The following is a 27,775-nucleotide window of genomic DNA, read 5'->3' on the forward strand; positions in this document are numbered from 1 at the left end:
CATGTATCTGAGAACCAGGGGTGACCTGTGTGTCTATCTCATGAGCACAGCAATAGATTACTCTGGAGGTGACTCAGAATATAGAGCATAACAATCACATCCTCACAGAGCAAAAAAATGTTTGGGAACAGCAGTAAGCACACCTTACTACTGCAGTCGAATAACAGGAAGTGTCTACAAACAGCTGTGGCTATTTAGCAGTGGCTCTGTAGTTTGGGAAGTCTTGACAGCCTTAATGCGTAACACCAATGCATAGTCCTTCAGCCATGAACAAGACCAAGCAGGGAAGATTTTCCTGCTGATGTGCCTGTTTCCTCCTTCTGTCTCTCATCTTGCCCTTTGACTAAATGAAATGACTGGTACACAGATGAAGATGGCACCAGCAAATCCCCCTTTATACAGGACTTAACTAACCTTATTCAGTTGCTCTAAGCTACTTAAATCAGCTCTTCTACCTTAGCAGAATGGAGACTCGAATATGTCATTTACTTCCCTTGACCCCATGAAAGACCCAGTTGGCTTTTGAGTCCTAGAGAATAATTTATAATAATGATCCATTTTGTATCCAAACATACATAATTACTTCATTTTTACCTGAGTCTTCCATCCTCTGCTGCAGCTCCTCCTGGTATAATCTTAGTAATGAATATCCCAGGATCATCCCCAATGTGTGGGTTATCTGTTCCTCCAGCGATACTGAATCCCAGGCCGGAATTCCCCTGGAAAAATAAAAAAAAGTAAATGCGTCACCAGATGCTAGATTTCTACAGAATTTATTTGCAGTGCATGAGCAAATTATCCTTGCTTCTTAAAGAAATCACTTTATTTGGCAACTCCATACTTGAAGGCAGGTGACTCAGTCAGAAAAAATCGTCAGTTAAAGAACAGAGGCTGTGAACAGAAAGATTTCCCAGACTTAATGGCAGAGTTAATGGATGCTCCTATAGAAACAGGATTTAACCTAAATTTAATTGTTTTCAAAAGCAGTTACATAAATTATCATCTGAACTCCAATATGAATTTATCCAAGTCAATGAGAGCTAGAGGCTAAAAACACTTCAGAGCTTTGAAAAAAGACTTTAAAACCCACTGTCATTTATAAACATTAACAGTGAATAACATTTAGCTCTGAAATATTTTAGTACACTTTTCTCTTGAAAAGTGATCATTGCTCAGATTCACATGCTTTAAAAAAAATCCACAAGACTTTCTTTCATCTTACTGATTTGCTAGAATGAAATGTTTGAAAGACACATTATGAGAGTCTACTCAATAAACCTACTTACTGCTTCTACTACTTGTGAGAATATCATGAAGGCTAAATAGGCATGTACACACATACATACCCTTGCAAATTAAGTCACTGTTTTTCACATAGAATTCAAACCCACAATTCTAACCCTTTTTGGAAGTATATGTTATTATGCTTTTCTCTATAAACATTATTTTTTGCAAGGGATTCTTTCTTATTTATAGAAGGGAGATGCAGGTTTAAGACACCCCCTATGCATAGATGGAGTCTTAAAATTCAAGGCAATACTTGATTAAGTCTCTCTCATACCAAAGTATTTTTATGATTAGGTATTTAGGCTTATCACAGTGATCCAACACTGTTGATACTGCAGAATATGTACACTACTGTGAATGAAATATGTTCAGGGCACTAAAAATACTTTTATTTCATCAACTTCTACTTGTGGACAGGTATCCAGTCCTAGTGAGAAGAGTTACTGATAAAAATGGCAGGTCTATACTTTTTTTTTTGTTTGTTTAAATTTAAATCAAATTTAATTTCTGCGTTTTTGAACTGTACTTCAATTAGTAGGTCAGGCATGCAATGCACTTTGTGTGAGAAAGCCTGCCTGTTGCCTGCCTGCAGCATGTCAAATTCTCAATTCTGTTATCAGTATTCTGCATTCATGAGTGATGCAGTTCTCGTTACTCAAGAGATGTACATGCAATCTGCAGCATAATTGTGAATAAATTTTCAGTACTGAACTAATTTAGAATCCAAGGAGAAGGATTTAGGACTACACATATCTCAATACTTGTCAGCTAGCTATAATATGAAAAATATTATAATACTGAAACACTCTGTATATATTTTCTGTAGAGTTAATAAACATCTCCAGGCCACCATTATAAATCTTTGGTTTAATTTCCCTTTCATCATTAGGATCATCTCAGATTCAGGTTATTTTCCCAATATTTTAACACATGCCTAATTATACAATGCACTCTACACCAACATGCACTCTAAAAATACTTTAAGAATATTTTCCTGTAAGTTTTTCTATATGTCATATTATTAATGAAGCTAATCTTCCAACACATAAGAATGAAAAAATGTGTACTTATACACACTGCAGGAAGCCTGGACAAAAGCCTTAAAACACTACTAAAACCAAGGGCAAATTTCTAGAAACTTAGAGTCAGTAATACTTGATTTTTAAGAAAAAAAAAAAAAAAACCTTTAAAAAAATTAGAATTAAATTGTTGGTTTTATTCTTAACTGCAAAGAGATTTAAAAAATATGCAATAATCTGTGGTTTTGAATAGAGGTGGATTTCCAGACCTGCTCGTGGTAAGGAAAGAGGAAGAATGGGGTAGCAAGGAGAAATCTGGACATAATTTTTAGTCGGTTAGGGAACATAAACAGCTATATCATAATAAAAAAGCATGCCTGAAGAGCTTTAAAAACTATCAAAGATTGGCTGTTATGTGCAGTGTGCTTAGCTGTTAACAGTTCTTCACATAAAGTTCATTAGATTTCTTAGCAGGAAATAATTTCTGAAAAGGTTTCACACTTTCCCTGTGCTCTTTTCCTCCTACCATACTTTTTTCCATTAACTTTTTAGAGCTAAAAAATATAGCAATGCTGACTGTAAGCAGTGATGTGGTAAAACTGCTACAGACTTCTCAGGAGAATCAGTGCTAGCCCTTGACATTTATCCATAAATATGCATCTGTTATACTGCAAGACTATTCCGATTTTGCCCCTTAGGAATAACCTTTTAAAAGAACAGGGCAGCACTCCTCACTGCCACTTTTGTATCCAGAAAATTTCAAGCAATTATTCTGGCTGCAGTCCTTGACTTGATCAACAGGATCTACAAGCTGTAAGACAGTAGCTGCCTCCGCAGCAAGGTATATCCCTCCAAGGCTTTCCTGCACCAGAAACTGTACTACAAAAGCTAAGAGCAATTACACAGTGTTTTTCACTGTGGTTCTTGAAGGGTCTGTATTGGCTACATGGAAAAGTCTTCTGTCTTTGTACAGCTCATGGCCAACAAGGCTAAAAGCATGGCTACCATCACTCATGGGTAGCTGGACTTTTAATGGCCTTGGGTTGAAAAATAATACAGTAGGAACATTCTGGTTAAAAACTACTGTATTTCAGTTCTGAACAGCAATACTGATGTACAGATCTCTCACCTCATGCTCCATCTTACTAGTGCACAGGTTCATCAGCATATGGTTGTTATATTAAATACTCATTGCAGTTGACGAGCTGTAACTCCAAGTTCCAATTAAGTACTGTCTACTAGTACAACACTTCCTGAACCTTTCTGTGAGGGTTAGCTCCCCACCCTTTACTTTTTGCATGTCCTTTGTTTCCGTCCCAGAAAAAGAGAGTGTTAATCATCTTCGCAGCTTTTCTTGGCATATCTCTGTCTCCCTGTCATTTCATGTTAACCAATGAAAATGTCTGCCTTCCCTCAGCCCAAAACAGCAGCTGAACCATCACTTAGCCGCTGCATTTTCCAAGGTGGAACATTCACACTTTCTTTCATGCTGACTCTCATGTTTGGAAGTGGTTCCCCGTAAATATCTGTCAAGTTAATTCACTACCCTCTTTCTATTACAAGCCTTACTTCTCTTGGATGCTTACAAAGCAAGTTAACAATGAGCTCAGAGGCCTGGTGACAATGCAGATAAATGTTTAATAAGAACTAATAGCAGCTGATACGGAGCAGAAGAGGTGTAAAGCAATGGAAGTCTTCCTCCTTTGGGATACTTCATTGATACTTTTTAATTGAGATTCATATTCAGGCCTAAATATGCTTGCCTGCTCTGTTTCAGAATTCTTTGGTGAAAGAAATCTAGCCAAAAATCCCAAAACCTATGTAGGGGACAAAAAACTCTGAACAAGTCTCAGACCTACTAACTTTAATGGCATTGCTCAAACATTGTTATTTGCATATCCAAATATATAAGTGTCCATATCCAAATAATTTTATGTTCCATTCATATTAGCTAAATTCTCTTGACCTAAATCTTGCCATCTCTTTGTCCAAGTTTTCAATTGCTACTACTATAAAAACTTCATATAATTAGTTACTGACTATACAGGGAAGATTTGCATAAAACTACTCAGCAGTAGATGCATGAATGTATTTTTTTAATTGTTAGTTTAGTTTCTTACTAGCTTCCCCACCTTTTGTTGCAAGGCCTCAGTCATGCACACAGCCTGACAAAAGGCTTAGCATAGTATAACATGCCTAGTTTGGCTTAAAAAGCTGTTGTCTCATTCCTCCTATTCATGCTGGATCTCATGCTTCTCAGGGATTTACCATCAAGCTCAAATTTCTCTCTTGGCTCAGCTTTACTTTCCAAACAGAGAAACTTAGGTCAAACTACCAAATCAAAATAATTTCTCCCACCCCAGCCCCAGAGGCCTCCTTCCTGTTCTCTGAAGGGAAGGTCAGTACTTCTTCTTAAGGTTTACTACACAAGCCTGCCTCTTTTATGCCTTTCTCAGACAGCACTTTGCACCTCAACAAGGATCAGCTGAGTTCTTTACAGCTCAGCCTGAGCAGGGAAGAGGCCTGGCTGTAATTCTTCTGGCCCTGGAGGGGCAGACGACCTCCAAGAGAGACACAGTATCACTTCAGATGACTGGTGTTACACCTTCTACAAACACTGAAACACACCACTTAGGATCAGAATAAGATGATGGATGATTCACATGCCAGGGGAAGAAGATAAAACTTGCAAGTTCTGGGCAGTTTGAATCTCTTCCCTCAAGACTTGTTATACAGCCAACATAAAGATCACAAAAATAAAGTAAGAAACCCCAGCAGGTAATGGTTTTGGGTAGCCAGAAGGCCATGAGACCCATCCTTCTTCTTATTTAGCCTTCCATCTTGCATTCTTCTCCTTTTACACGCCACTGTGAGCAGCCATATAACAGACTGCATTTTCATAGGTTGCAGCATTTTATTTTGCCAGAGAGTAATCCCCAGAAGTGTTCCACACTGATTTCCATGGAAACAGAGTTAAGTTGACACTGAGAACTTCTGAAGTTATTTTCCCATGACATTACAGCTCTCCATGGATGATAGCCTTCCATACACTTCTACAAATGATTTCTTCCTTAATGTGTCTCATTTTTTTCTTCTTTCTGCTCAAGAGCTGCATTTCGCCTTGGAGCAGAGTTTGATTATGAATGATGTAAAGTCAGTCTTTAACAAAATCACAGAAGAATATAAATTCAAGAAGCAGAAATGAGAGCAGAAATGCACATCAAGAGCAGACTGAGCTCTTCCCTGTATAAGGGCCAAGTGATTTGTATTCTGTCATACTAAATAGGCATACCACAATCACATAGAAGTTGTCTTCCATTTTAATTTCCTTTTTTTTTTATTCTAATCAATAAGGTGACAGCAGAACTCACATAGACACTTTTTGAATGACTTAATTACTTCAGTGCTCCTAAAAGAATTTCTGATAATGTTCTGAAGTGACATGATTTTGAAGCTCTCTGGCATTTAAGTCAGAAAAAAAATAGATGTGAACTGCACAGAATTCACTTAACTGTTGCTGCAACCTCACCCTGTCATGGCAGCGTACCAGGGAGCCTGTTTCACAGAGTCCATCACTCAGCAAAAAGTCCAAGACAGAGTGAGGAACTGCACTTCCCAGAATGGTTTCCAGAGGTTGAAAGCTCTTTCAGGTGACAACACATACTCTCACAGTCTCTATTACTGAAGTGATCTTTGTGGTTTTTTGTTTTTTTTTTTTTATTTACAGGTTTAAGGAAGCCATTTTGCTTAGCTGTTAAGGAATCTAAGTGTTTATAAAGCTGTAATGTGCTGAACTATGCAAATAATAAATAGTAGTATGTAAATAAAAGAATTGACATAAATCTTTTTATGAAATAAATCTGTGCTTTCCACTGGTTTCAAGGGGTTTGTCCAAGTAAGAACATCAAGTTTCCACAATATGATTGTTTTCCTGCTTCACAGTAAACCTAAATCCAAACACAGTATCACAGATATGTATGACAACTCTTCCATTAGGCCCTAAGAAATGCTGCTTATCAGTAAACACAAGGGAAGTTAAGAGTGGTCACAGCATACATGTTTGTGGATGAAGCGTCCATGCCCATTCACGGACAGAGAGAGAATCAAAATTCCTGACCCTCACTGCCTGTGTGAGCTTGCACTTGTTTGTTACTATTTCTTTGTGGAAAGTTTTATTGCTTGGGGAAGAGAGGAGAAAAGGAAAGGGCAGTACCAATATACATATGTAAAGTGCTGCAAACTTTTAAACAGAAATGATAGGGGAAAAATGGTTAATTAGATAATAAATACCTTAATCTGTGACTTGTAACCTTGCAGTAATTCTGTTCCCCTATAAAATTTCGAGACTTTAAAAAAAATCTTCCCTTGACAGACCACATGTTCATAAGAAGCAGAATTTAATGTAGTGAAGAAAACACAAACAGAAAACACAGCTTATGTGCTTTATTCTTAATAGTGTACCTAAAATACATATAATTTTATCTGAAGATGTTTGCGTTTGTTTTTTTTTTTTTACCTGCAGGCTTCCTACCTCTGCTCTGGTGTTCACAGCCAAATTTGTGAAATGCTTTTCCCTCTCACATCTTTTACAGATGGCTTTAAAGTATGAATTGCTGCCTAAATTTGCAGGTTTTGTCAGAGCAAGTTTAGTCAAGAGAAAGCTCACAGAATAATAGCTGACTCATTCCTAAATACATGCTATATTTTTTTCTGTCTTCCTTTATTACAACTTTCAAAGACCCTATCAACTTTGTTACTTGATACTCCTTAAAAAGTTGTCTGTTGAATTTTACAATCGGAATTATCCTTCAGCTTTTTATGAGCACTAATGATCTGTAGGTTCAGTAAATTCTAACCTTTCTTTAATCTAAGCAATGCTGGTTTCTTCTTTATGCAAAATTTCAAAATACTTCAATACAAAGGTAAGTTATATCCTCTGAAGTCAGTGTAGACTTGGTATGCATTTGACAGATTTTCAGAATTTGACATACATGCATCAAAATCCTAAAGCTTTTCAGCTTTGGCTGCTACAAGCAGGGCACTTTCTCGCTCTGTGTAAGTAACGCACACTTTTCTGATGGTGGTGTTGGCTTAGCAATTATGGTAGTTTTGTTAAAAATGAGATTTACTTGGTTTTGCTTTTCAGGTCTTCTAATGCAGCACCTTCCTGTAAGTAAATGTTGCCGTGAGGACATGTTAATTCATGAACTACTGTTGACTTTATTTCAGATGGTGGAAAAACATGTCCCTTACTTGAACTATGAAACATACCCTGAGACACTTCATTTGAAACTTGACTTTTTCATACACTTTAGTAAGTTTTTTTAATCACTGCATATTAATTTTTAAATTTTACATTTCTGCTTAAGTGAAGTCACACTTTGAAACTTTCTTATAAAAAGTAAAATATGAAACTAATACTTGTTTTCTACAGATACTCAAAACAATTTGGCTGGAATACTCAGCAAATTTTTGTTATATCCAAAATGAATCTCTCACACGGTACCTTTTTAATAACAAAAAGCAGTTTTACAAAACAGCAATACCTGAGTCCTGGCTAAGGCTGCTACCAGCAGTGGCTCCCCTTATGATTCTTCCCTCAGGATACTTCCGTTTCAGATGAAAAAAACCAACACCTTCTCCCATGAGACAAAAAAACCAACACCTCCTTCCATAAACCACATTCACCCTTGTTCTGCAATGTTAGGTTTCTCCAAGAACTACTCAACAGCATGAGAAAGTGAAAGCTGAGAATGAGTCAAGCCTAGAAAACTGTGGGGAATTAATTTTTTTGGCAAGAGATGGGGTAAAAAAACACTAAGAGCTGTGGGGCAAGTAGAGTGAATCAAGTAACAAATGAGACAAATGATTGAAAACTCTGACCCTAATTGACAGTCATGGGAGGTTTAGATACAGACCAGGATTTGCTGCTGCTCTGAAATAGTTGTTCATAAGAGTTCTCTTTTTCTCTGTGCTAAAGCAGATAAGATTTCTTAGTTTGGCACCTAAGATGATTATATGGAAGGAATACCTCTAGATGCACCAAGCCCGAGAAGAGGATGATCATCTGAGGTTGCTGGAAAGATCAGTAGGTGTAAGTACTTTTGCAGAGTTTGTTCAATAATATTTTTTCTCCACAAAGTACTTTGCACCTAAAAAATACAACTGTCTTTTATCCATCTGACAATGAAGTGATAGGATTTTGAAGGATTTTTTTCTACCTTTCACTCAGCCGTGCTTAGTTCAATGGCACATGTATAGTGGGGGTGTTTTACCCATCACTCAACAATGCCGATTCAACAGCACACAGCCACATTGCAAACAACAGCTTAACAAGATAATGCTTCATCCCACTGAAATGAACAGGTGATTTTATAATACGCAAACCACTTCCATCTAATTCCAAATTTTGATAGAAAATGTTTGTTAAACCCACCTACTCAGGGCTCTCAAATCTTTAAGACAAGACAGGATTCTGCTTTGCAATTCTTTCACAATCTGGCATTTATACTAGCATTGTTTTTATACTCCGAAGAAAGAGTGATACATGCTAAATAACCAAACCATTTCCTGCAATACAGTATGGGGTTCTTTGGCCATCTCCCACCCTAATACTAGACCTTTCTAATCCTGCCACATCTAATCCTGTCTTTAGATTTAAATCATTCCAGCAATGTTTTCAGGTATTTGCCCATGCTATACTATACTGTACTTCTGTGTGTTATCCAAAGCCCAAGTTTCTAAACCCTAAACGTTACATACACATTTCTGTCTCATTCAGAGAACAGGGACATTTGCATATTAATCAGTGTGCTGTTGAACTCTTTTGTACTTTCAAATCTACTCAAGAGTAACATAATTCATGAAATTCTCACTTCTCCCACGTATGCTGGCACACTCCCCAGCGTCACAGTTTCGAGACTCCATGGTTATATTATGCTCCATATGGTACAGATTTTCATCTCTCACGGTGCCATTTGTTGTTTTCAAGCTCCTTATCAGGTTCAGCACATTCATTACAAAACCACAATACAGACGACTACAACTGCTTCAACTACAACTGCTTCTTATGCTTACTTTCGCATGTTATCTGTAGAGGGATATTGTTCTCTCAGCTCTGCCCAGATGAAGGACAGCATTCAGGAGGGAGAATTTTAAAACAGATCCAGTGGATTTGTTTTTTCATAGTGCATGTGAAATCTACAACACTGTAAAACAGCAAATCTAGACAAGGAGTGAAACCACTACCAAAGTGAAGCAATCTCTTGAAAAAATGCTTGCGTGTCCTCTGCCTGTATACAGGTTGATGCAAAAGGATAGATGTGAACTCTCTTCAGGTTTGGTTTTCAGTATTGTATCTCTATTAAGCTCAGATTAACATCCTCTGATCTGTGACAAACATGTATGCCTACTTTTCTTCAACGTGTTTCTCATCCTACTTCAGTATTCTCTGTACGGATAGTCTTTCCCAGCATCATGGGAGCATCATGACCTTGCCTATTCTGTTTCATATGGGAAAGTTAGGCAACATATGCCCTCTTTTAGTTAGCTACATACAATGAAAGCAAACAAATGTCACAGAAAACACAGTCTGATGAGTAGCTGAATAGTAGCATGGGAGAAAATTAAATATCCAAAATGTTTCATCAAAACAATGATGCATGTTCTTTGGAAGAGGAAAATGCTGTTTCTAGGGAGTGGAAAGTTTCACTTCACTTGAAAAAAATCTTTCTTTGTCATATTGTGTCACTCCAGGCTAGCACTACACTTCTCATCAACCAGACTCTGACATCTTTACAAACTCCCAGGACTACACAATCAAAAGTGAAAAAATCAGGTCAGGGAAAGGAAAGCACCCACTAAGTGATAATAGTAACTAGACGGAAGGGAGTTGGGGAAGAATAGGAGTAGGAGTAAAACACTAACAGGAATTGAAAGGATAGCAAAGCTTATTCAAGAGACAGGCTACTTTAAAAACTTTTCTATGATCATCACTGAAGCTTTCACAATGCAATTATCTGCAAAACCAGAGGAGATTAAGACATATTTAAATGTAACTTGTGACAGAAGTAGACAGTCACGTTCTGTACAAGGACTTAGGGAACAGAAACCTGATTTTACTGAAGCTCTGGAAACCAACAGGTTTTCACCACATAGTGCTAGCAATTAAAAGGAAAGACGAAAACTTGTGATGACTTCAGTTCCTCTCTAAAGGATGACACCTCTCATCCCTTTCTGCTGATTGCTATGAAAACCCCAGTGGGTATCTTGAGACTATGTGGAAACCCCTTGGTTAAACCAGTTTGTAGCTCTAAGTCTTTGTGTTGAAAAACTGCTGCGTGCCTAAATGGGTTTATTTGAACAGATCACACAATCACTATAGCATTGCTTTGTAAAGCACTTGGGGGAATTTGAGACTCCTTGGGTATTAAAGGTGCTGGAATAAGCCCAAGTTCTAAGCTGTTGTCTAAACTATTGTTCTTTTCCATTTGACTGTCATATTCACAGATACAAAATGAGTATATTTAGTTGTTCTCATCTTGTCATTTTTTTTTTTAGCATATCTTTAAAATATTATAGCCCAACAATTTCCTGGCTTATATTTCTTTACTGAAATACATAGATGGTTAATCAGGAATGTTTATATCCATTATAAGATTCTGATAATCTTTTCCTTCCAACTTATTCAATCCTGCATCAAAGGAAATGCATGAGTAAAACTCTTAATTTGCCTCCTTATTCAAAATCATGATCTTCAGGGCATGTAATCTGGAAGAAAAAGCTAAACTATTAATGAACTAAGAGGCCCTTAAGGCTTTCAAGTTAAGCACAAATCCTAAAGGCAAATGACTTGAGTATTCCTGGTGTTGCATCACTTACCTTGCCACCACCGCACTACTCTAGTGGCAAAGCACAGAGCTTCACATTACCTTCTCTTTTAATACACATTAGAGCAAGCTTTTGAAACACTTTCTTATTTTGAATAATAATTAGGACTTTTCTTTCAGGCCCCATGATGCTCAGCTATAGATTTCACTGAGAAGAAATACAAAGAAGGATAAATAACATAAAATGCGATTCATTCTTCTTTGTTTTTCACAGACACACATCTAAATCTCATCATTTTTTCTGACTTTGCACTGACCCTATTTTATTGTAACATTTCATTTCAGTGTCCATGTTGTTTCTTATTCTTAGTAAACTTGACTGGTTATGACACTGAGCAATCTGACATAGCTTCAAAGCTGTCTGTCTCTGAGCAGGAGCTTGAACTGGATGACCTCCACAAATTCCTTCCAAACTGAATTATTTTCTGTTTCTATGAAATAAAAGTGTCACAAATAGAAAATAAGTTTATCAATATATGCTGCCAGCCTAGGAATAGTTCAGTCACTAAAAATTTCCCGTCTAAATTTTATCTTGACAATTACATGATATTTAAACATTTTGCATGGATATGTTCCTACAAAAATTCCCTTTCCAAGATTTGTACCTGCACATTCTTAAGTGCAGAGGCTTTCTTGACATGGTCTCTGTGAAAGTCAGGTGAAACTCATGGCTAAAACTGTACCTTGAACAACTTTCACACAGTTATTTGAAACTAAACGAATTAATTTTGTCACATGAGAAATGCACATTTCCTTTACATTATTAAAAACAATTTTACAGGTGTCCTTCTGGGAGGAAAAAGGGAAGAGCAATCTTTAACGAGGTACAATTTGCCAAACTTGGCTAAAAACATTCCCTGGGCAGTATTTTCCTGTTCTTCTAGAAATCAGTTGAGATAAAGTTCACCGTTCCTTTACTTACATCAACACTTGTAAAACATTTGGTAGTGTGCTGAATACAGTTTGCACAAATATAAATAAATAGACAGAATACTGTGCACAGAACTAGACTACCATTCCCAACAATATAATATCAGGTATTATTTTTTGTTGAAAATTCAAAGGAATTCTGAATTCCCATGCCCTACTCAGATACACAAAATGGTAATGAATCATATTGAATCATCTTAAAAATTTCTAGGAAAAGTTAATAGGAATTTTCAATTTTAGTAACATTATTTTAAGGGTGGCTGTCAGTGATTCATTGACAGAGAATAATGGTCTTGTGATTCATGGAAAAAGAAAGTCCTTTCCTCCCCATCTGTACAGATGCCACTTTTGCCTTTTTGGAGGTGGCAGGAAGACCAGCTGGGGAACAGACAAGAGTCTAAGCCAAGATTCCTACCAGAAAAATGGAAGTTAGACTAGAACTTGACCAATGTACACCTTTTAAGAAGAAAAGGAAAAGCCAACAAACGCATTTTCACTTGATTTCAGACTCTCTATGGAAAGATCACAGCCTGAGATGCCTCTGGGTTACACACAGATGCTGCTCACACAGATAAGCCTATTTAAGTATAGTAATAAGTTTGATGAGTGGAATTTTCAGACAAATCAAACTATTCCTATTGATGTCTGACAATATTGCCACCTATTTCAGAAGAAAAGCCAGGCTACAAGTAAATGCTTTTGAAAGTCCATTCTTTTATCTGAATTCTTAGCCTTTCAGATCTAGTTTTCTTAGTATTACCAGTAGCTTTTCTGTCACTAAAAACCTTTTTCTGTTAATTCATTTTAGGAGTAGCCATTCTCAGAAATAAAGCTGAAATTCCTGTTATTGGTAGCATGAAAAAACATGAGTCTACTTCTACTCTGTTCCTGAAATTTACCCCCCAGACAGCAAACTAACAATGCAAAATAAAACCTGGAAGAAATAAGTCTTTCAGAAAGGGAAAAGGACTCTGTCTATACTACAGCGATTGAAATGGATTTGACATTTTACTCATAAAATAGTCACAGAAAAACAAGCAGTATGCTCCTGATACTATGGCCTCCTACACTAACTTTACTTTTCAACTGTATTGGATAAATTCAGAGAAGAAAGTAATTTCAGTAGAAAGGAAGATTATTGCTAACAACATTTGTAAGTACTCCTAGCAGTGAAACTTTCCCTCTGTTTTTGTCATGAACATGCATATTAACTATTGCCATTTCAAGACACCTGAATTCCTATACCGTCCTCCTAAGGGAGAGAGAATTATCACACTCCCTTCAGAGCTAAAGAATTGTAGTGGGTTTTGAAGCAGGGCACCGAACATTACCCTACTGACATCCTAAAATCCTCATGAATAACACCTCTAAAATCCTGATGCATAACATCAGCAGAATATATTGAGCTGTAAGAATGAGGAAAGATAAACATGTCTTTTTTGGATGATTGTATATTTTTGTACAAAATAGGTGGCATCCATTTTACCTGGCTTTTAAAACATGTTCAGTAGAACATCTTCAATTAGGCAAGGCCTGCTACATATCCTGTATATATACCATATAGAAAGAGACACTTCTGCATTACAATTCATCAGCATGCAAATTGGTGCAAGTCAAAATGTTTCACATACATTTATCAGTTGCAATCAACCTTCATTTAATAGTTTCTTAGTCCTGGCATGCAATTTATGCTCTAAAATGTGAGAAAAAATTGAGGTAAGAAAGGGTGTTAAAAAGCAAGAAAGAGAGAGAATGAGATCAGAATAACCAGCAGGTCGCTGATGAGAACTCATCTGTGCTGCAAAACCTGAACCAAACTGCTGTTCTGGAACAGGCACCACTGGGGTTTACATTTCAAAGGAGTGCCTTAATCACCAGGCACACTATCTCTGATCTAATGAATATATAAATGTATATTCAAAGTGGAACAGGTCCAACAGGAGGAAGACACACCTCAGCAAAGCTAGGCATTCATCCCTGTTACACATCAGGCAGAGGAGGCACATCAATCCCATTTTCCCACACCCTGGATAAGTATTTTTATGATGATTGTGAATCCTTTTCCTTTCACTTTACATATTTCCCCCAAGAAAACTTGTGGAAGATATCAATCAAATTTCTGCCAGTGCGCTGGAGGTAAAAAAAAAAAAAAAAAAAAAACCTCAAAAAAGTTGGTGACATACTATTTCACAGCTAACTCTCACCCTGCCATCACTGATACACAGTCAAAGGTAGAAACAATTAGGAGAAACCATGGCTGGTACCTTGTCTGGCTTTTCTCAAGACTCCTTCTGGAAATTCACTACAGAGTTAGTAGGTACTGCCCCAAAATATTTAACACAAGGAAGCTGTATTATTTGTATTAATACATACTAAATATTTATTTTTCTTTTTTCAGTTTTGTTTAAAATCCTATTCAGAGCACAAGCACAGTTATTTTAATGATTAAACATCTCCTTATTCCTATGATACGCTTCAGCTTAATCTAAATATGCATATTAATGCATATACCTCTTCTACAGTACATTGTCCTTATACTTTGTAAAATCCACAGACTCCATTCTGCATCACAATTTTATTTTGCATGCCTAAGTATACTTGTATAAATCTACCGCTAATAATGGCAATGTCCTTAAAAAAGCAAGGCAGTGACTGCATTTTCCAGCCAAAATAAGATTTGTCATTAAAATTCTATAGCTAGAAAATAAATTACACATTGTCATTGCAATGTGATCTACTCATTAGCAAATGTATGTGAAAGGTAAAAATCCATTGAAATTGTAACTATCACATTGAGTTAATTTTTAACATTATTAAGGTTTGTCATCATCTCCAAAGTTACCCGGGAAAAAAAAAAGATCCATACGAAAGTTAAAGGCAGACATTTGTTATTGAGAAACTGGAGGGATACATATAAACATAATCAAAAGAATCTCTCCACTGAACAGCACTTAGGACACAGGAAGCCTGTGGGACGTACTATCATAGATAGTAATACTAGAAGTGGCCAAAACATCCAGGGCGTGCATACCCTTGTTTTATGCCAAAGCTGACACCCTGGGAAGGATTTAGATTCTGAATAAAAGCAACAATCAGTGAGTTAACAAACAGCTTTTAAACAGACAGATGAAATAGCTATTAAAGACCGGTCGGTCTTAAGGGAAAAAAACTTTAAAAAGATAATTATTTTCTCAGTAATCAGATGTGGGGGGATACGTGAACAGGGAAAGAGGGGACAGCTGTTCTACAGCTATCAATCCATTTCAATGCCTTCTCTATAGAGCAATGTCACTGCTTTAACATCTGAAATGATTTCTAGATTTGCTGTACATCAAGTACACAAGGTTTCAATAAAGTAAAATAAAATCATTCGCTTCTGGCAAAGATTTTTCCTATTATGAGAAATTTGGAAATATGGGGTGGGGTGGAGGGGGGAGCAGAACATATCCTGATCCTTTTTTTTTGATTCTTTTTAAATATAAATTTAGGTGGGATGTTTGGCAATACAGTAGAATCTTGATGCATACGAAACTCCCCCAGATCTTTCCCTCCTGCAGTCACTTCCATGAGTAAGGATTTATAAGATCTAAAAGCATTCTCTCCTACAAGATGGAGATAGCACAAGAGGACAGTAGCACACAATGATGGGCAAGTATTAGCCTGTCTCCTTCACCTATTCAAGATTCAGAAACATGTCATGGGCTTTGCCTATTCTGAATTATTACAACTATATGCATCAGTACAAAGAGGATAATAGATGTCAAGGCATTTAATGATTTCACTCTTTCAAGCCACAGAAATATAAAACTAGAGAAAGAAATTATTTGATAATTATGTAGTTATACAGAGAGAGTAAATTTTAATTCTGATTAAGAATTCAGTTCTGCGACAGAAACATTGTAGTTACTCAACTTGAAGTAATTTACAAAAATACTAATGTGTTGCAACGTGCATTACAGTTTAACAAGTGGCTACAAGGAAGTTCTCTATAGAATTCAAAATATGCTATCAAAACAATGAATGTAAAAACAATAAGAGGATTTAGAATAATATAAGAGAAACTTCTGAAGCTTATGAAAGTGAATGAGAAGTTTTGCATGCGACTCTAGTAGGCAAGATTTCAACTTTAGCCTCAAGCAACTGTTAGATCTGTGCCAAAAGCTGCAACACGATACTTAGAGATATAATTTTACATGTAAATCAATATTACAGTACACAAATTGAATGCTTAATCACTTAGGTAAAAAATATTTGAGTTGACCCTTTCTAGCAAGCCTGATTTTACAAATGCCCCATCTTTGAGCCTACACCACCATCACATGTGCCAACAGCAAAGAGAGAATGGGACATGTTTGGCATCACTGCCCACCCTCTGTTCTCCCAAAGTGCTCAGTATTCATTTTGAGACAAGATGCTTACAGAGCTTTGTTTTATTTCGATCCAAATGTTTCTGCAATAGACATTTTAAATTATTTTTAAAAAGTTATTTCCCAGTGAAATTTAACAATAATGAACAAAGAGCACTTTGGTAAAACTGAGCAAACACATGTAACTAATCCACTTACTCACTTCACTAAGAAATGCCTTTGTAAAACTTACTGACTTACAAGAAGCAATTAATCTTTTCCCACTCTCACCCTGGCTACCTACAATGATTCCTAATTATTAAGATTTTTTTTTAAACTGCCAGCACAAAGATGAAAATCATTATGACAGTTAACAAAAACATCTTCCTTTCAACAAAGTAGCATGACGTACACAGGGTAACAAGTCAGACTGCTTCATTAGAAGCATTTAGACAACACAGCCAGGAAAGCAAGAAAATTTCAAATCTAATCTTAAGTGTCTTCTGCATTATCTGCGAATGCATATTTGTGTGTGAGTCATCCACAGTGAGTGAACCCACAGCACAGACAGAACAAGTGCTACAAATACCAAATTTCAAAGTGTACAGTGTTTATCCACCATCTGTTGTTCAAGATTCCCTTAACTATATTTCATAAAACTTTTCAAATTTAAACTTACTGTGTCAACTTATGAAATAATATAAAAGGGGATGCTTGTTTTCATTTAACTTAACTGAAAAGTTCTCCAAACAGGACACTGAATTGAAAGGGAGATTATTTTTTGTTGGGTGAATAAAACTGAAAGGAAAGAATATGAGCACATGGAAACATGATTATCTCAAAGAATGATACTCCAGTGAACATGTAAGAATTCCTCCAGATTTCATATCAAGCTCAGTCACTACAAACAGATAAATAGAATAGCCCTCTTTCTCAGCTTTGCCTAGTATAAAAAAATAAGTTCAGCTCTGTTTAAAGTGGTCACAAAATAGAATCCTTATTGAAAAGTAAGAAATCAATTTAAACTAGTGAGTTGTACTGGTTCAGCATTAACGTTAGGTTTCCAGAAAGCCTCTCCCTTGCCCACCCACTAAAGATCCAGTAAACCAATCTTCCAAAGGAGCCAGTCTGAAATTTATAAGCTCATGAGAATGCTTAAATCATTAACAGACTGTTTCCTAGTGGAAATGTGTCCAGGGAATACTGTACTGCAAAAAGCAACAGACCAGTAATTTCAGAGGTGCAGCACCTTCCACAGCTGTGGCTGAATCTTCAGTGAGAGTGCTTAGAGGTATTCCAATTTCAGGAATGAATCCTGTACTTATTTACTTCACATGTACTTCTTCTGTCAAGAATAATCATATTGATTTTCCACAGGTAAAAAGATTCTGGATCAGGTTCCTACACTGAGTATCATCTTTCACGTACGTGGCATCCTACTCTACTCTCTCAGCAGGACAAATTCAAGATTAGTTAGTATTGATCAGTAGTGTACAGTTAGTCTTCAGCTCTGTTTCCCTTTCCTTAATAAGGCCTTCACAAAATTTTTACCCTCTCCCCAGTGACTAGAAAGACTACTGTGTTGATTTAAGCAGTCCATTCTTCCTTATCATGCCTGCAACTATTTTAATTTTTTCTTTATACACAGTAATTGACTCCTGCATAATAGTTCTAACACTAAAAATCAGAAGATTAGTTCATCTGAGCTTGCTCCTATTATGTCTATTGTCAGAACACTTTCACAGATTATTTTCTAATCTTTTTTCCTGTAGAGCATATCTTTTTTTTTCATTTTATTTAGAAGCTAAAATTCCATTTTACTTTGAATTCCTTCAGCTCTTTTTCAATATCTGAAGTCTTATAGAAATCTTATCTGACAAGTTACAGAAATAATTTAGCACTTCAGATTTTAGTTTTGTACTTTGTCCTTCAAGTAATACCTAGAAAGACATGCTGTTTTCATGGGGTTCTTTTTGCATTAGCGTTGGTGCAGCTACCCTACAGTTAAAACACACACTCTTGTAGAAGAATGAATCAGTATTCTGACCAAATAACCCAAGAAAACAGAATGATGATTTTCCTCTTAAGGTTCAGAGAATTCACAGAGACTATAATAAAAGTGTAAGGCAGTCTTCCAGATGGTACAACTGACACCAGAATGCATCACATGCACCTACGACTGCTCAGTGTGAGCTTACCTTTTCAGAAAGCTTTTCCCTTTGCTCAGCTTCTTTTCAACAGAAGGAAGAGCAGCTTTTAGAGGCATTCCAATGGGCTCTCCCTTGTGGAAGACAGCTGATGAGATAGGATATATCACCACATTCTCTGGCTCTCTTCTCCCAGGACTGCTACTTTTCCCATTATAAGATAAGTTTCCCTTATCCAAAATACTGGGTCACATTCTGCTTTCACAGCTCAAAAGCAGGTTGTGAGATCTATTGCTGTCTTTTATGAGTTTTTCCAGCAGAGGATGTAGAAGTCAACAGGAGTGCTGGAGCAGCCGTGAGAAATAGCAGGAGGTACCTGAGGTACAAGACTAAAAGGACACTCGTGTGGGAACAGTGCCCCAGGCACACATCATGGTATTAAAGTGAAAATAAGATGATTAATAGCTCCTAATAAGGTCCAAATATTGTTCATATCCCATTGGTGTGCCACCAGCAGCAGTACAGCCACTCAGTCCTAATGCAAGCTTGCCCATTGCTAAAGTAAACCTAGGTATTAACCATTTCTGCAAAGTAAATTAATTTGTTCCGTATCGCCTTGCAACACTTCTCTACTCCCTGTTTAGTCTTGCTCTTTGCTTAACCTCTGTAGTATCACTATTTCAATTCTATGACCTTATGACTCTCTTCATATTTCCTTTAAAAAAACCAAAACAAGAATATTTTTCTACTTTCTCTAGTATTTTTCAGCATTTCATTACCACATATTTCTTTTCTCTCTCTAGAAAAAGTCCTGTGGTTACTCGTATTTGGGTTTCCTATTTTGTCTGATACTGACTTTAATGTATTCAAGCTTTCTTGCAGTGTCAAAATAATGTAAGAAACTGCATTCCCTTTATAATTAAATCTAACAGAAATCTAAGGGAACCTAACACCAGATATAGCTAAGCAGCACTTGAAATGCTGCAAAGTAAACTAGAATCTAAGAAAAAAGCTAAGTTTTAGAGTCTTAGGTTTAATAAATATTCAATGAAAATATCTGTATATCTTTTTACTTTGGACATCTACTGATTACACTGCCTTATACAAACATACACTTAAAAACATATCCATAAAATTCCCCAAGAGAGAATTCTTATTCTTTCCTGCAAAGGGAATTTTTTCCCCAAAGTAGGTCACGTGCTGAATATCAGATGCTGCACAAGGCTGAACTGATTGGATGAGGTAAAGAGGGACAGAGGACATTTATGAACACACAGGCACACGAGGAGAGGGGAAGTGAATTTTTAAGAAGCTGAATAAAGCAAATAAGAAGGTGAGAGTGGACAGGAGGTAGGGATGAGATTGTCTTAACGAGAGGGCAGGAAGCTGAGAGAAAAGGATGAAGAAGGTTATCCTCAGTGGTAGAAGGGTTTGTAGCAGTTTTTCTTTGGAGGAAAAAGCAAGCCTCAGAGTAGCCAGACCACAAAACCCCACTTCTATTTCAAGATTCTGGGTGATGCTATCAGCATTAACATTTATAACACGACAGTCATTAATAAGTGGCAACTTGATGTAACAACAGACAAGCCAAGAAGTATCCTTCTCTGGAAACCACACTACCTTCACTTATCCAAGCTGATCCTTAAACAGCAGGGACATATTGACAAAGAAAAACTGAAGCAGTCCTGAAAACTTGTGTTGATATTGCCTTTGCTTCTGTGTGTTTCACCAAAGGAGGAACATAGTAATCACATGAAATAAGGCAAACTGAGGAGAGAAGGACAGTATAAGAGAGAGAGAAAAAGCAGTATTTACTTTCTGTTTGACACCTAGGTATGAAATGGGAAGAGACAGAAAAATTCTGTCTACCGGAGTTCAGCAATTCTTAGGAAACAGTTGAAATTTGAAGAAAGAATTGTGTAGTATTCTTAGTGCTGGTTGGAGTCAAAACCATCTTCTGAGCTATGACATATACAGAATAGCTGATGATAATAAACAGAGATGAAGATAAAGAATACCTTTTTTAAAAAAAAACTTTACTAGAATGGTCTTAGGCTATAATTATATTAGAAAAGCCTCCTGACAAGATTCAGCAAAAATTAGAATCGACAAAATTTGAAATTTATGGTCAAGGAGAAATACTACTATCTAAGCACATTGCTTTCAGGTCAAATCAGCAGAAAAAAAATATTTCTTATCTAACAAAATGGCAAATATAATTAATTTAAAATTTTTTCTAGGAGGTATCAGATAAATTTCTACCAAAAAATTCCCCTTGGAAAACTATTTTACAAAAGCATCTTGGTGATGTCTCGTACAAGTGCACAGAAAGATATGGTCTTGTCTTTCTCAACTTGTTACATCAGGAACTCCTTTTCATTTGAGCCATTACTCATTACTCAACAGAAACAGGGGTGAAACTAGGAACACAGTTGGCAAATGAGAGAATGCACACAATCAAACCTATAAAAACATGTCTGTTTAAAAATGACTTGCAATATATTTATATAACAAAATAAACATATAATTAAATGCCAGCCAAACTCATCTGCCCCTGAAGCCATCGTTAATTTCATATAATTTAATACACTTGCTGCTGCATGTTTACCAATGTTTTCTGAATTTCATAAAATATTCATGATCTGAAGTTGCTAATTGGCAAGTGAAAGGCTTTTCTTTCATTACTTATTGACTACATTCTTCTCCTGAACCGGTTCTAATTAAAGGAGGGTTTAGCAGTGTACCTCCACGAACTACACCGTAGCCCTCAGGCAAAACTGTTCTGTATGGGTAATTTTGTTATTGTCTTTTCTGTTTCATAGTGGTCGCAATTTTGTTGCAGCACATATATTGCTTACTGTTTTAATTACAGTTTTTATCATACACTGCAACAAGTGCTAGAAGTCATGAATCATGGACAATATGGATATGCTCAATGTGCCCCCTAAGCATGGAAAGGCTCGGGGTCCCTGCATCCTTATTGCCTAAATTCAGGTTCTTGCAACCTTCCATGATGGCCATCTCTATGTCCTGCTTTCCTTTATTTTGTATCATCACTGCACGGAAGGGCTCTTTGGGGAAGGAAAGAGAAAGGGTTATTGAGCTGAGATACAACCAAATGTACTTGGGAGCTTTCCTGCATACCCTAATTTAAATGTAGCTTATTCTGTTAAGTGCTGTGCAAACACAGATCCCAAACAACCTAAAAGTTTACCATCTAAGTGTAAGAAGATGCACAGAATACCGGTGGTACAAACAAACAGATGGGCGAACACAAGGAACCAGTGAGACGTGCTATTCAGCAAGTGATGCCAAACGAGAAGTTGGAAGAGCACGACGATGCGACTCTGTTTTGGTAGAAGTGGTGAAAAGAGCTGTCAGTAATTTCCAGGATAATCAACTTGTTCTTACTAATACTTAACACCATGTTTTAGGTAATTTCTTCACAAACATCCTCTCCTCTTGGATGTAATATCTTGCATGAAAGCATCCAGTATGAAATACTGCTGAATCTCATGAATCAGCAGATGTGAGCTTCAACTGTCTCCCCACTACCTCTTCCAGCCTCGCTTGGTGCACAGTGAGCACTCTGACACTGCTGTGGCCCCCAGTAGTGCACTGCACTGAGTTGTGTGCTAAAACGGCATAACCTTGTATTGTTAACAGAGCTATAAGGATCTGTTCAAGCTAGGGAGCTTTAAATTTGACATTTTGCAATATCTGAATTCTGACATGTGATGGCTTATCTGCTTGGAATTAGGAAATAAAAAAAAAAAAAAAAAAAAAGAGGAAAAAAAAAAAAAAGATTGACCAAAAAGCTCTATGCACTAGGCAGTGAATTATAAATCAAATTAAATTTTACTCACATGGAGTAGAATTTTTAAATGAACCGAAGAGAATGAGAACTAAGGAAAACTACCCTACTCCCACTGAAATTCAGTGTGTTTCCAACTACTTTAATAAAATTCTGGATATACAGAAGGTTTCCATTATTTTTAGCATTGGAGATGGTGGTGATGAGTGGTACAATGAATGGAAGAAGAATTTTGGTTTGCACGTATGGAAAAGAAACAAAACAGCAATGGGATGAAAACTTCATCTCTGGCAAAAATAAGCCAGGTCAAGGACAAATCATTGACATAGAATGCACAGTGAGAGATGTGAAACATGCCTCAAAAATAAATAATACGTAGTTGCAGAAGCACAATTCAAACTAACAGTTTCCTATTTGCCTGTTAAGGAGAGAAGAATGATCAATGGCAAAGATGGATTAGATCCCTTGTTCTCATTCCAGGTGAGGACTGGAGAGAAAGTAAGTGGATTCTTCGGTTGTAGCTACACTTACGTAAATGAAAAGTAGAAAGAAAAAATAAATCATGTTTCTGTCCATCCAGTGAAAGCGTTTGAATGAAGAGGCATGCCTGTTTGATGATCTCCTCCTCTACACTTGGCAAGGGACATTCATTTTCACTATTTGATAAAGCTACTTCAGGGATAAATTTCCCTCTTCTCAAGTCCATTAATAACTATTTAGAAAAATAACATGAACTGAAAAGCCTAGATCTAATACCTGCATGCTATGACGAAGACTAGTTATATCAGAGCTGTCACATCTTTTTCCAACTTAAGAGACAATGGGAGAATCAGAACAATAGTGAAACTATAGTGAAATACTGCATAATTGTGAAACAATAGTGAAATCTAGTCAACTAAATTTAAATTAATTCAGCATTAAAAGGGTTCCTGGACGTCTTTATTTCCATTGAATGAATAACAATTTACTCATTTATTGGTTGTATTGTGCTAACTCCAGGAACTCTAGTCACAAAGCAGAACTTGATTACTCTAGCACTTTACAAACACAGAACAAGATAATACTTTCAAGGTGCTGTGAGTAGCGTAATATAACTTTGAGAAACATGTACAGCTACAGTTTGATACACCTACACTGCCTTTCAGCACAGCCCTGAACTGGTGGGGGTGTGTTAACCACAACACTCAGAAATAGTCCTCATGCACCACAAGCTCACTCCTCTCCTTACTTCAACACTAGTGGCAAATTATATTGCCTCATCATTCAGTTGTGCTGTATGGGCAAAGGCAGCTGAAGCTATAAATGCATAAGCCAGCCACCTGCTCAGGTGACAGAGAGCATGACTGTGGTTCCACACAGCCTGGGGAGGAATGTGGAGGATGCTTTAATGCATCTGGAGCAGGTGTAGATTCAAAATCACAGTTTAGCCCTGGAGCACCAATTTACTACGTGACGCATTCTGCATGCAAATGAGGATTTGATCTGTCCTGTTTATCTATCTAGATAGATTTTAAAATCAGGAATCTTACAATGTTGTCTATGAGCACATTCCTCAGAATCACAGGAAAAGAGGTCCTGGGTTTCCAAGTTGAGCCCTGTGGGTGCTGCAGACAAAGGTACAAAGTAATCCCTTTCATAAACTGGTCAAGCTCTACCTCAAAAATTATTCTTACTGGAAGACTATACCACAAAGTCAGTGTTAGGAGGGATGCTTAATGGGTTTGAATGTTAGTCACTTTATTCAATTTTCAGCCTAAGTTTATACATGGCCAATTCAGACTAATTTGTTATTCTATCAAGTTTCCATTGATCTACCTAATTATATTCACTCTCTGGTTTTTATACTCAAATATATTTACAGATGGCAATGATCTGTCCTCTCAGACTTTGCTCTTCTAGACTTAATGGGCCAAGTTTTTAGAGTCTTCTCAGAAGCCAGCCTATTACCTACACTATTCTAGTAGCCATTTCCTGAACCTATCTTCATTTACATTCATTTTGTTTAACACAGGAAACCAGACACAAATGCAATATTCCAATATACCTAATGATATTTTGGCACATAGCTTTAATATCTCTTCATATCTACAGAAAATACCTCCTTTGATATTGCTAGGCCTGCACATCTTTTTCAGTTTGTCTTTTTTTACAACTACTTAACATTAATTTACTTATATGAAACTGCTTTATGAAAATCTTTTTCACCTCTGTCAGTTAATGAGCTTTAGTTTTATAGCATAAGTTCTTGTTCTTAGTTACAGGTACTTAACATACTACTTGGTATGATTAAATTTAATTACCTTTCTTTTACATCAGTTCTTGAGATTACCAACTGATCTCTTTAGGATACTTATATCCTCCCCATACTGAAAACTCTTCCCAAGGCTGTGGCATCAGGTAATATCACTGACATACAGAGTATGTCAGGTGGAAACATTTTGTGCTAAACAGAACGCATCTCAAGAACCACCCTAGAGGACTCATCTATCCAACCTGCCAGTTACCTCTTCAGAGCAATCCCTGCCGTCTCCCATAAAAAAAGGTACTATCCATTTCACAGCTTTTTTACTAATCCCCACACATGTTTAAATCAGGAAAGGGAACATAGATTTTCTTTTCCTGGGAAGTCAGTTAAAAAGCTATCAAATTAGTCTGGTACAATCTAGCTTTGCTAAATTGCATTGAATTTTATCAAATTTTCCATTTATTTCCATGACCTAAATATGAAAGAACATTCAAAGCTGTTCTAAGTTTAGCATGCTATTTAGCTGAAACTATGGGTTACAACATATTTCTCCTTTCCCATTACATGAACTTGCTATATTATGCTTCAAATGTGTGACCACTGACTTGATGGATGTGTTAAAAACTTTATTTAGTTTATTTAAAATTCTAGAAAGGAAATCACCTGCCCTCCCACAACTTAAATGCATTTTGGGCTCTTGAATTTTCCCTTGCTTGTATGTTCTATTGCTAAACAATTTGCTATTTTGCCTTTCATCCGTATTCAAAATGATGTTCCTTAAGAAATATGGAGTCAAAGTACTAGTTTGAAGGTGGTGCAAAACCAACCACTATTTTTCTCACTTGATAGTTCTCCAAAATGTATGCCCTGTTCTTTTTCTATGTAGAAAATAATTTCCTTCTGTTTTTTTAGCAAGGTCTATTTCAGCTTGACTTTTGCCAACTCTCACTTCTCTCTAAAATACTGACCTCTCAGATGTACTTTTTGCCACAGACCAATCCTTTTTTCTACTCTTAATATTCTTTCAGAAGTATCTTTTCCTCCACTTAAGGCCCAGGATCCTTTTTTCCCCACTAAGTTGCAAAACTCATTCAAAGTCTTTCAAAGTCTTTTTCATTTCCAATGTTTAACTCCACATTTTAGCTCAATAACTGGTGCCTTGGGTTCCCTAGAGTTCTCCCTTTATACACTGAGAAACTCAATTAAAACATTTTATTTTAATTTAAACAATTGATTTGACAGGACTTGGTCCTAAGTTCTTTGCTAAATTCAGATCTTCTATGAGATCTTTATTAGTGAGATCTAAAATATTACCATTTCTTTCTGTTTCAGTCACTATCTGGTAAAGAAATATATTGACTATGAAATCCAGATACCCAGTATCTGATATTAGCACCACATGTCCTCCAGTTAGAGAAGTTATGTCTCTTGTAATTCTGCAATCCCCAGCATTACTTCTCAGTATCCAGAAATACTAAAATTGAAACAACCATCACCAAATTCAGCTATAACAGCAGGATATCAATAAGCAAAGTCATGGTGATACAGATGAGAAAACTGCTATACTAGCATTGGTCTGTGTGTTTTTAAAGATCAATAATCTTTAATCAGAAACAGGCTGAGTGCATAAAAGCTAAATAACCCATGGGCCATTTTCCCCATTGCACATGTACAAAATTATTAAATTTAATATTTATAAAATATTTGCATAGAAACATGAAAAATACACAAATAATGGTATTGTTGATTGGAACACAAAATCAACACAGAACAAAGCCTCTGCCTGCTGTGGTTTCTGTGAGCTCTTCACCCTGTAGATATTAGGCAGAAGAACTTTAAAAATCTTTTTTTTTTTTTGTTTGCATATATGAAACTACATCTATCAGCTCTATTAGCAGACTAAGTAAGGCAATTAGTCTATATCACCCTCTTCATTAGGGCCGGATCCAAAATCCTTTAGTGACTGTGAAGAGCCTCCTATTGACTTCATGAGGCTTTGGATCAGTTTATGAGTGCGCGCCTAAAGCAAGATGAACATGCCATCTGTTTCCTCTGATGGTCTGATTTCTATTCTCTACCCACTTCTTCAGAATTTCTGGTGGGTGCCTTTTATTTTTTCACTTTTTGCATTTTCTTTTTCCCCAGCTACAATAGCATTCTCTTCTTCCCTACCTCCGTAAGTTAAAAAAGGGCAGGATGTTGCCCTTTCTCTAGCTGCTTTTAATAATATTTTCAGGTTATAGCTTGCTTTATTTTTGTTTGTTAAATGGCCACATACTACTATATGAGATCAAGCAAACAGCAACACACTCTTCTCTCCTACAAATATGAGAGGACACAGGTTTTCGTTAGCATAAAACTAACAAAAAATCATTGGCTGAATTTGGTCAGTTTGCAGATTTTATAGAAATGCTACTTAATTCTATTCTAAACAATACTGCTGCTTCAGTAGGCTTTTTTCAAGGAAACTTTATTGCTAAGTGCATTCCTATTTAACTGATACATTACAAAGATAAAAGGAATGACAGAGAAAATAACTGAAAAAAAGAAGAAAGGGAAGGAAAGTTACAGGCACTTGTTTGCCTTATGATACTAGAACAAAATAATTAGAAAGAATGGTTTCTCCATACATTTAAGTTTGCATACTGCTTTAAATTATTCACTGGGTTAATGTCTACTTTCTCAATATCTCCAGAACAATGAACTGTTTTCTCAAACAATTTACTGCTACAACAAAATGATTTAAGAGTGACTTTTTCACTCAATCTTGCCTCTGTCTAATGCCTCCGAACTTGCTTCCCAGCAGCAGTACAAGGGAATTCAGACTCTACCTTGCAACACAGAGATGTTCACTCAAAACCCACAGGTAACAACTTATAAAATCAGCTCCCATTTTCTGCAGTAGTCTCTTTAAATTGATGTTGACATCATTCCTGCCACCGATCAATTAAATGACAAATGTCTAATGATTGGGTTTCATACAGGATAAATGTTAGAGATCCCAAATGTTGTGTGATGGGGATATGCTGCCCTTTCTTGCATCCAAAGAGAACTCGTAAGTATGCTTTCCTTGCAGCACTTTTGTTTTGAAGCATACAC

The 27,775-nt window shown here is 36.5% G+C and overlaps 1 protein-coding gene across 29 annotated transcripts in view; it reads right to left on the minus strand.

Annotated features, from left to right (window-relative positions):
• Positions 1-27,775, minus strand: part of DLG2 (discs large MAGUK scaffold protein 2) — a 1,055,297-nt gene that overhangs the window by 359,076 nt on the left and 668,446 nt on the right. For all 29 annotated transcript variants that reach the window (XM_074860344.1, XM_074860343.1, XM_074860342.1 and 26 more), the window contains one exon: positions 595-719. In XM_074860344.1, coding sequence (XP_074716445.1) covers positions 595-719 — 125 coding nt within the window. The remainder of the gene's footprint in view (positions 1-594; positions 720-27,775) is intronic.

This window comes from Strix uralensis, chromosome 2, assembly GCF_047716275.1.
Source record: "Strix uralensis isolate ZFMK-TIS-50842 chromosome 2, bStrUra1, whole genome shotgun sequence".
NCBI lineage: Eukaryota > Metazoa > Chordata > Aves > Strigiformes > Strigidae > Strix > Strix uralensis.